Source organism: Coptis chinensis, chromosome 6 (assembly GCF_015680905.1).
Source record: "Coptis chinensis isolate HL-2020 chromosome 6, ASM1568090v1, whole genome shotgun sequence".
Taxonomy (NCBI): domain Eukaryota; kingdom Viridiplantae; phylum Streptophyta; class Magnoliopsida; order Ranunculales; family Ranunculaceae; genus Coptis; species Coptis chinensis.
In genome coordinates this window covers 45,255,480-45,265,233 of record NC_141461.1, presented here as the reverse complement: position 1 = coordinate 45,265,233, position 9,754 = coordinate 45,255,480, and the positions used below count along the sequence as shown (strand labels likewise).

General features: G+C 37.5%; 3 protein-coding genes and 2 long non-coding RNA genes across 5 annotated transcripts; 4 read left to right on the top strand and 1 right to left on the bottom strand.

Moving 5' to 3' along the window:
• The first annotated feature begins 413 nt into the window (after nt 1-413).
• Nucleotides 414-1,548, top strand: LOC147493195 (uncharacterized). The gene is made up of 4 exons (XR_015198829.1): nt 414-556; nt 763-849; nt 1,008-1,089; nt 1,265-1,548. It is a non-coding gene; the product is annotated as an uncharacterized LOC147493195 (long non-coding RNA).
• Nucleotides 1,549-2,283: 735 nt separating this feature from the next.
• On the bottom strand, nt 2,284-3,506 carry LOC147493194 (uncharacterized). The gene is made up of 4 exons (XR_015198830.1): nt 3,323-3,506; nt 3,079-3,196; nt 2,753-2,839; nt 2,284-2,607 (listed from the first exon to the last, which is right to left on the bottom strand). It is a non-coding gene; the product is annotated as an uncharacterized LOC147493194 (long non-coding RNA).
• Nucleotides 3,507-6,404: 2,898 nt separating this feature from the next.
• LOC147493193 (uncharacterized) lies at nt 6,405-6,893 on the top strand. Its single transcript, XM_086567776.1, has one exon. The coding sequence runs from the start codon at nt 6,405-6,407 to the stop codon at nt 6,891-6,893; it is 489 nt and encodes a 162-aa protein (XP_086423902.1).
• Nucleotides 6,894-7,289: 396 nt separating this feature from the next.
• Nucleotides 7,290-7,775, top strand: LOC147493192 (uncharacterized). The gene has a single exon (XM_086567775.1). The coding sequence runs from the start codon at nt 7,290-7,292 to the stop codon at nt 7,773-7,775; it is 486 nt and encodes a 161-aa protein (XP_086423901.1).
• Nucleotides 7,776-8,184: 409 nt separating this feature from the next.
• Nucleotides 8,185-9,146, top strand: LOC147493191 (uncharacterized). The gene is made up of 3 exons (XM_086567774.1): nt 8,185-8,241; nt 8,336-8,994; nt 9,119-9,146. Exons 1-3 carry the CDS (start codon nt 8,185-8,187, stop codon nt 9,144-9,146), a joined length of 744 nt encoding a protein of 247 aa, XP_086423900.1.
• The last annotated feature ends 608 nt before the right edge of the window (nt 9,147-9,754 follow it).

Below are 9,754 nucleotides of genomic sequence, written 5' to 3'. Positions count from 1 at the left end.
TGGTCTAAAAATATTATTGTTAAGGGGTTAAAACTACAGTTTTTGACTCTTATCACCTTACATGTTTTTATGTCATCTTTTCTTATTCGACTCAAAAGAGTTAACTTAATGATATACATGGCCACCTCTAGTTTTATACTGCTGATATATTTTTTATGTCATCTTTTCTTATTCGACTCAAAAGAGTTAACTTAACGATATACATGGCCACCTCTCTTTTTATATTGCTGATATATATATATATCGGTTAGGCTATAGTGACACAGTTATAGTGCCACTCTTATCTCACTTCCCTCCTGGTCCCTTGGATCTCTTCTCAAAATCATCAGATCTAATTCACTCAAAAATCGCAAAATTTCAAAATTTCAAAGTATTTCAAAAACAAAAAAGCGTAAAAAGAAAAAAAAAAACGCGAAATTGGGTTCTTCTTCTCCCAAAATTCATATCCCAGAGGCTGATCAAACCATCCTGCTGATCCAGAGAGGTCGTGGTGGAGGTGGGTATGTTGGCGGTGGTAGTGGGTTTCGTGACGAAGGCCCTCCTTCTGAAGTAGTTGGTACAATTTTTTCCCAACTCTCTCTATTTACTACTCTATTTGATTGCTTGCTTCACTGTGAAAACCATATAAAACTCTAAAAAATGTATCTTTTAAGTGGTAAAGCAATCTAAATATAAGATAGGCCTGTTGTTATAAACTAAGTGGAAGAAAAGAAATGTAAATTAGTATTTACATCTAAACAAGATAAATACTTCCATCTGCAGATCTTGTCAAAGAAAGGTGTTGTGATACTTCCTGACAAATTAGCCAATTCAGGTGGCGTCACTGTGAGTTACTTTGAATGGGTTCAGGTAGGGGCTTTCCTAGCTTTCCTCTATATCCAGATTTACTAGTAAATTTAGCTTAATTTTTTGAGATTTTTTTTAGTCTAGTTAGTCATCTGCATATTTTTCTATTGAGTTGGAAAAGTGAAAAAACATGAAATTGATATTGGTCTTCCTGTTTGTAGAACATTCAAGGCTGTCAAAGAAACCGGTAAAAGGTTCCGAGAAACCATTCTTGCTCTTGGAGGTGGAAAACCACCGCTTGAGGTCAGAATAAATCATTGAATTTTCCTTGGCATTTCCTGTTTATTGAAAATGTGAACCTATTGGTGGTTGCAATCGTCAAAAATAAGAACTTGGGCATTACACATATTGTTGTCACTTTTTTTTATTGTTTCCTCCATGCTATGGTGTTTTCATACTGATTACCTGTGTACTCCAGGTTTTTGTGGAATTTCGAGGCCGTGAACCTTCTCCAGAGGCGCTACTCAGGCACAATGGATTATTGCCAGTTGTGGTATCTGTCTGAGTGTTAATATTTTATTTGTTAGAACTGCAGTTAGGATTTCAGATGTGCAAACGTTTTGCTAAATCTTCTCAATTTTTTTGAGAATATAAACATTTACCAAGCACAATTGTACAACGTATGTGTGAGTGGTTTGGATACCAGAAAGAAAGTGTTTGTAATTCATGAAAATACCGTAATAATGAATTTTTTTATGGTCATGCCATCTTGAAAGAAGTTTTTGTGATTCATGAAAAACGTGACTTATCCTTTGGCATGAATGAGTGCATGACCCCTGAGTTCTAACTCATAATAGGGTGGGAGAGGTTGTGGACTTGTGGGTTGGAGATGACCTTCTCTTTGTAAATCCTCTACATATATTGGTAATTGCATCATCAGTCACAATATGTACTGATCTGGTAATATGAGCAGGCTGCTGGACTCACGAGACGACTAGAAGTACTCTCACATCCATACAAGGAAAAGACGAATCCTCAATTATAACTCAAATCGGTTTTAACTTTAACCAATAAATTGAGTTATGCCAAGTGAAACCAACGAATCACAATGGTCTTATGTTTCTGTTATTCTACTAATACAAGGGAGGTTTCGTATAAACAATGCGAAAGATACAGCTGCGATGATGATAGTTCTTAGTGTTGATACGAGAGAGTGAGTTTTAAAGTACTTATCCTCGGCGTGAAACAGGGTGAAAATTGAGAGCATCACTATGCTTTTTAGGATGGGGAAAGAGGAAGGAGTTTGCACCACCTCTCACTCTCAGTTCCTGTATTTTCTCTAAACGAAAATGCAGTCCATGAGGCAAAAACAGAAATTTGGAAGCTAGGTTCATCGGTGCTTATGGATCAGAAAACTAATACTTCTGTTTGAATTTCTAGTGGTACACCAATATACTTTGTTATCATGAGAGCTGCTTCTTGAGGGTAGGCACATCATTTAAACATGGATGAGGAACTCATTCATATTTGTCGAAATAAACTCCACTTTCTGCAATTTCTTGTACAAATCTGAAATTAAACACTCTTCAGAGATGAATACAAAATCCTAGTTTAGCATTCAGCATTTAGAAAGTGGGCTATTTAACAGTTTAGGGTGTTCTAAACTGTTGGATTTCTTCCCGAACCTCATTAAACCTCCTAAGTCCAAAATGGCAGAACATACAATTCTTTTATTTTTGAACGTCTTGGAACACATTGGAATCAAAAGTGGATTCAGCATCCGAGCTTCCCCAAGCAGCCACTCTCTTTCACCAGTGATACCTGCAGAACAGTTCTAGACCTTTTAATAATGTCTAAATTAAAACGGTCAATATTTCAATAAGCACAAAAAAGTAACAAATATTTTTGGAACAAAATTGTTATACAACTGCAAAGTAGAAATGAATGAACATCTATTAACACTTGCCTCTTTTTCCCAGTCGGTACGCAAAGTGATTATAATAAGGATGATTGTTTGTACAGCGATTCCAAGGAGTACCCCACCCCAGAGTCCCTTCAAACAAAAAACATAAAATAGTATTAGTCCTCATGCTCTTCATATCTAAAAGTACCCTCCAGAGACTGAGTGTAGTCCTATGCCTCCATCGCCTTACTACAGGATCATAATGTCAACATATACGTCTCCGAGACGCTGATCCTACGGCGAAGACCTAAGGAGGCTCAATGTCCTTAGGGAGCTATCAAAACACCCGACTTTTTTAAAAAAAACAGTTATCAGTCTGTTTCGCTAACCTCCAAGCCAAGATGGAATTTGAAGCCCAAAATAGCACCAGTTGCCAATCCCACGAGGTAATAGCACCCAATATTTACATAGGCTTACAATAGCTTGCCAACCAGCCAATGGCCACACCTGCAAATTAAGTCATGTTTAATACTTGAGGTCTACTAATTTCATTGTACAAGTTCAACATTTCAGCAAGAACTTTCAAATTGTCCCAAGGAAAAACATATATGCACAACAATGCAATATACTAACCTGATAGAACTGGTCGCACACTTGAGAGAAAGATTGATACACATAGAAAGGGAGCAATTTTGGTAACTTTATTCATAACCTACTCATCTTCTGTGAAGATTGATGGGAAATCTTTTTTCGTTGCGAATATCATGACAGCAAATATAGTTTGTATGACCACTGCCATCATCACCATTACCCAGACTGAAAACCTCACCCTTATTGGATTCCCTCTTCCTAGCTCATTTGACACTCTCACACTATTTAAACACAAGACTTTTATTAGGCAAACACATGTAAGTTCTGTACAACTGAAAACAACTGCATCCAAAAAAAAAAAAAAAATCCAACCATTAGTAAAACTACCATACATCAACAAAAGGGACTACTTGCAGATTCATTAATAGGACCAAAAATTTCGTTCACCTTTCCAATCTGTGTCTTGTTCTGTAGATAGATTGGAGCATTGAAATAGGGTATCTTTTCATGTGTGAGTTTAATTACAACATCTCCTTCGCAAGCATGAAGGAACGAAGCAACCTCTGCATTTTACAATCAAACTTCATATAAGGATACAAATTCCAAAATAAACAACAAAGGGTTCGCATTGAGCTCATTAAAGTATAGAAACAACCCATTTCTTTCTCATGATGTTAACCAACAAGTAAACAGACCTATCTTATATTCAAATTGTTTTACCACTTAAAAGATACATTTTTTAGAGTTTTATATGGTTTTCACAGTGAAGCAAGCAATCAAATAGAGTAGTAAATAGAGAGAGTTGGGAAAAAATTGTACCAACTACTTCAGAAGGAGGGCCTTTGTCACGATACCCACCACCACCATACCCACCTCCACCACGACCTCCCTGGATCAACAGGATGGTTTGATCAGTTTCTGGGTTATGAATTTTGGGAGAAGAATAACCTAATTTCGTGTTTTTTTCTTTTTTCGTTTTTTTGTTTTTAAAATACTTCAAAATTTTGAAATTTCGCAATTTTTTAGTGAATTAGATCTGATGATCTTGAGAAAAGATCCAAGAGACCACGAGGAAAGTGAGATAAAGGTAGCACTATAACTGTGTCACTATAGCCTAACCGTGTGTGTGTATATATATATATAAAACTAGAGGTGGCCATGTATATCGTTAAGTTAAGAAAAGATGACATAAAAACATGTAAAGTATTATTAAATCAGAGAGGAAAAATATACCTGGTTTTAGTGCTTAGATTTTCAATAACCCGAATAGGAAAAACTACTACAAGGCATCAACCGCCCTACGGCCCTAGTTAGGTTCCGGGTCGGGTATTGGGTCGGATTGTCAATGGCCATATCGGCAAGTCCCCTATTGACCACGTTTCGATTAGGGTGGGATCATGAACGGTCATATCAGCAAATCCAAACTAGACGGTCCTAATTGTGGAATCACGGCAATTCTACATAGTTCTGGCCCGGGACGTGATCGGAAGTCCATTTTACAATCCTGACTAAGGCAAATAATATGAAAGGCTAAACACATATTTTTCTGTAGGGGTCATCACATAAACAAGTATTTGACCCTCCTTTTGAGAGTCCTGCTCATCCTGTGAGCATTATTTCAGCTTGAACAAAATGCATCTACAACTCTTATCAATTGAGATAAGAAATTACGAACTCAGGTTTCTTACGGCACATTAATTAAGAACGCAATCAGAATTACATATCTAAATAAAAGTAAACATCATTAATATCAATATAACATACTATCCAGAGTGGTTGAAGGATCTGATGCCAATGCGAGTTCATTCATTTCATGAGCACATTCGGTCATACAATGCGTGTAATACTTTCACAAGTTTTGGTGTTAATCAAGACATGCGTGTATTGCATAGGCGTGGTCCAATGTCATTTGTTATACACGGAGGACTACCATAGAGTCGGGATCACTGTTGGTAGATCCAGGAAGGGATTTTGTCTATTCACATCTTTACTTTTATGATGGAAATGAGGCTTTGAATCACCGCCCTTGTCGGAATCCTCATTTGTCACGGGAAGTCTTAAAAATCATTCAAGACACTTTTATTAAGTACAACGAATTCTACAAGTTCTATACGAATGCTTTTGAGATTTTAAATTCAAATAGTTCTGCAAACAACAATATTTCTCAATCCGGTCTTCATTCACATTCGGTAGTGACCGGTGACGATATAACCTTCTGTCTACAGAGAAAATTGCTGTGGTATTACCAAGTAATGGGAATGAGGTTGATAGATTGCGAGATATTGTTCTTCGTTTGAGAGGGGGAGGGTTAAAGAGGATAAGTGAGTGTAATCCCATTTATTTGCCAACATTATGTTCTTCTATTTCCTCCAAGAGAACTCGGTTGGTCTCCTGATCTACGCCGATGCGACGTCAAAAATAATCTTCCAATAGATGTGCGTTTGACCCAGACGCAGTACTATGCTTATTGTTTGTTTGATTGCCCGACAGAATATTCAACGATCTTGCAGGCAGGGCCTATATGCCAAGAATTTGTTGTTGACGGTTAGACTTCAACCGAACATAACAAGTTGCGCTATTTCAGAGATCATCAAGTTGAGATTCGTGCAGAGTTGTATTCAGGATTGACGGATGTTGCAGCACAGGGACTGAATCCATATCAAGTGGGCCAGCGTTTTATTCTGCCATCGTCTCATACAGAAAGTCCAAGGCATATGTATGAGATTTATCAAGATGCATTGGCGATCACACGATACAATAAACATCTAGATGTCTTTGTTACGGTCACTGCAAATCCAAATTGGCCAGAAATTCAAAATGAGCTTAAGAGTCACCGGGCGACATCGATAAACCCGTGTTGGTCGCCGAAATTATTTGAGATGAAGCGAAAAGTGATAATGAATGAAATCTTAAAAAATGACGTGTTTGGACGTGCAGTGGCACATGTTTACACCATTGAATTTCAAAAATACGGCCTCCCACACATGCACGCTCTCATATTCCTTCAACATGAGGCCGGATAAGATTCGTACCATTGAACAAGTGGATCAAATAGTTTCTGCCGAGATTCCAAATCTAGACACTTAACATGCACTCTTTCAAACCGTTATGAAGTGCATGATTCATGGTCCGTGTGGTGCTGAAAACCCAGAAGCGCCGTGTATGCAAGATGGCAAGTCACGGTTCCATTATTCACGAATTTGTTGAAAAGACAACGATGGATCGAGAAGGGTACCCTCTTTATATGCGTCGTAACACAAGAAAAGTGTACAAGGTCAAAAGCAAGATAAGAGGTGAGCATACCATTGACAACCGAAATGTCGCTCCGTACAATCCGTATCTATCTGAAATGTTCAACTGCCACATTAATGTTGAAGTATGTGCATCAGTTCGAGCGGTCAAATATATCACTAAGTATATTTACAAGGGATTTGACAAAACAGCTATAGTGCTAACTGGAGCGAATGACGAGATCCAACAGTACATCGACGGGAGGTATATCAGACCACCAGAAGCTGTGTGGCGTCTATTAGAGTTTAGAATGCACGAGGAGGTACCAAATGTTGTTTGCTTGGCAGTCCCCCTTGCCTGGAATGCATCGGGTTATTTATAAAGCAACATAACCAATTGAAGGAATTATTGCTCGAGCTAAGCGTCAGAAATCAACTCTAAATGCATTATTCAAATGTTGTGATAAATATTCACATGCCAGAAAGTACACTTATCAAAAATTCCCTCAACACTTTGTTTATGACAAGTCTGAGAAAATTTGGACACCTAGAAGCAAAAGTTGTTATGCTATTGGTCGGATGTATTTTGCAAGTCCAAATGCAGGGGAATGTTTCTATCTTTGCTTGTTGTTAAGCTGTTGTAAAGGGCCCGTAGTCATTTGAATCATTGAAATTTGTAGATGGTGTTCCATATAGTACATTTAGAGCTGCATGTATAGCACGAGGGGACTATATAAGATGATGAAGAGTGGAAACAATGTTTAGAGGAGGCAGTTGTGATGCAAACTGGGTATAAACTACGAAGACTTTTCAGTGTTATCCTTCAAGAGTGCACTCCAACACGTCCAGAACTATTGTGGGATAGATTTGCATTACAAATATGTGATGATCTTGCACCCAAGATGAAAACATTGTTTCTCATTTCAAATCCATCTAATGACCAAGTAAAAGACTACGACTTATTTTTATTGAACCAAATCCTTTTTGAGAGTGGTAAGAAGCTTTCAGATTTCCCAGACATGCCACTACCAAGAGAAAATTGGAATAAGGTAGTTGGCAATAGACTTATTTTGGAGCAACAACAACTTCAGTATGATGTGGCAAATGATAATGTCAGTCGTCTCAATGAAGAGCAACGCCAAGCTTTCAATGCAGTGACGGATTTTGTGCACAATGCTAAAGGAAAATTATTTTTCTTAAATGGAGTTGCGGGTACTGGAAAAACATTTCTATACAATACAATTGCAGCATCAATCATGTCGTAGTATCGGTAAAATCGTGATTATGGTGGCTTCTTCTGGAATTGCGTCTTTATTATTGTCCGGAGGCCGAACTGCCCACTTAACATTTAGGTTACCACTAGATGTGTTAGAAGACACAGTATGTGGATTTAGTAAAGAATAATTGCAAGCCGGACTTTTCGAAGAAACAAAACTTATTATTTGGGATGAAGTCCCCATGCAACATAGACACTGTGTAGAAGCTGTTGATTGATCGCTCCAGGATATATGTTGCAATAAGCAACCATTTGGTGGAATCACTATGATTCTCGGAGGGGATTTTACGCAAATTTTTCCTGTTATACCGAAAGGTGTCCATGAAGAAGTTGTCGCTGCATCATTGAGATGATCTCCGCTCTGGAGACATGTGGAAGTCTTGCATCTGGTTCAAAACATGCGGCTTGATATGACAGAGCCAGATAACATCAACTTTGCAAACTATTTGAAAGAGGTAAAATATCTACTTTAACCATTTATTTTGAACTGTATTTTTGCAAATACTCTTACATAGTAGCTCATCGTCTAAGTTTAACTGATTTGTTTAGATTGGAATGAATCCGAAAGATACGGTAGAGCTTCTATCTAAGATACGACATTGCAGAAATCTCGAAGAACTCATTTACTCTATGTACCCAAATTTGAACGTGAAGGGCACAACTTCAGCTGATTTTCTAAGAGAGCGTACTATTCTAGCTGTAAGTAATCACGATGTCAAGGAAATCAATGACACTGCCTTAAAATTGTTTTATGGAGATGTTATTGAATATTTAGCAGCAGATAAATCAGTTGAAAAAGATGGCAACTCTCCCGCGAATGGAGGTGATTATCCAAGTGAGTTTTTGAATTCACTTGATCCCTCAAGTTTACCTCCTTTCCAACTAAAGCTAAAACGTGCGAGCCCGATTATACTGCTCAGAAATATAGCACCAAGAAATGGACTTTGCAATGGAACACGACTAATAGTTATTCAATGTGCTCCTAAAGTGATTCAGGCTAGGATTTTAACTGGAGACAAAGCAAGTGAGCCAGTACTTCTCCCGAGAATTTCTTTGACGCCTTCATCTAATGATATGGCAGTTCCAATGACACGACATCAATTCCCTGTAAGACTAGCGTATGGAATGACGATAAATAAATCACAAAGACAATCAATCAAGTACATTAGGATAGATCTACGGACACCTGTCTTCAGTCATAGACAATTGTATGTGTCCCTCTCAAGATGCACATCATCAAAAAATACTTTTAATTGCACTATAATTGCACTACAAATATCGTGTATCAAGAAGTTTTATTGGAATAAACCTATATGTCATCTTTATTTGCAGTGGTCTTTTAGTTACTTTACTTAATTAATTTTGCAACTTAAATAATTCATTTTCTTGGTAATTATTTTTAAAAGCTTAAGTGACAAAGTCACAAGCAATTTCTAGTTAAGTTACATCAGAGACTACTACCAAATAAGAAAATAAATAAGTTTATTTAGTATTACGAATAAGTTCTATAACTATGATCCTTTTACTCAAACAAACAAGCCAATCAAAAGCTCCAAGGACATATATCACAATGTTGTTGATAGCATATAAGGGTGAACTGTAATGTATCTAGGAAGTAGTTTGTTGCCACAGCAGAGAGACCATGCTATTCATTCCACATACCTTTGTCCTCTGCATAATTTGTAGTAACCATTCTCTCCCCACTTCTTACTCCAAGAGTTTTTGATGATCCAAGTAAGGCCTATCGCCAAGTCTAAGAATAGAGAACCCTTTGCACCATATCCCACAAGAAGCACGCCATGGTTGATTCTCCTCTTGCTGCAAATAAGTGGACAGAAACCCCACCGATGTATGTTTGCATAAACACGGATTCAGTCCCAATCGTGCATTCATTGAAATGTTGTTAATGTTGAGCAAATTTCTATATTCTTCATATTAATGAGATCAAACAAGCACCACAAATCGATT

Excerpts from the sequence above, each read along its gene's own strand:
- LOC147493193 (XM_086567776.1), top strand. The coding sequence starts at position 6,405 with ATGGTCCGTGTGGTGCTGAAAACCCAGAAGCGCCGTGTATGCAAGATG.
- LOC147493192 (XM_086567775.1), top strand. The coding sequence starts at position 7,290 with ATGCAAACTGGGTATAAACTACGAAGACTTTTCAGTGTTATCCTTCAA.
- LOC147493191 (XM_086567774.1), top strand. The coding sequence starts at position 8,185 with ATGCGGCTTGATATGACAGAGCCAGATAACATCAACTTTGCAAACTAT. Across the intron at positions 8,242-8,335 it reads TTGCAAACTATTTGAAAGAG|ATTGGAATGAATCCGAAAGA; the intron begins GTAAAATATCTA and ends TGATTTGTTTAG. Across the intron at positions 8,995-9,118 it reads GTCTTCAGTCATAGACAATT|TGGTCTTTTAGTTACTTTAC; the intron begins GTATGTGTCCCT and ends CTTTATTTGCAG.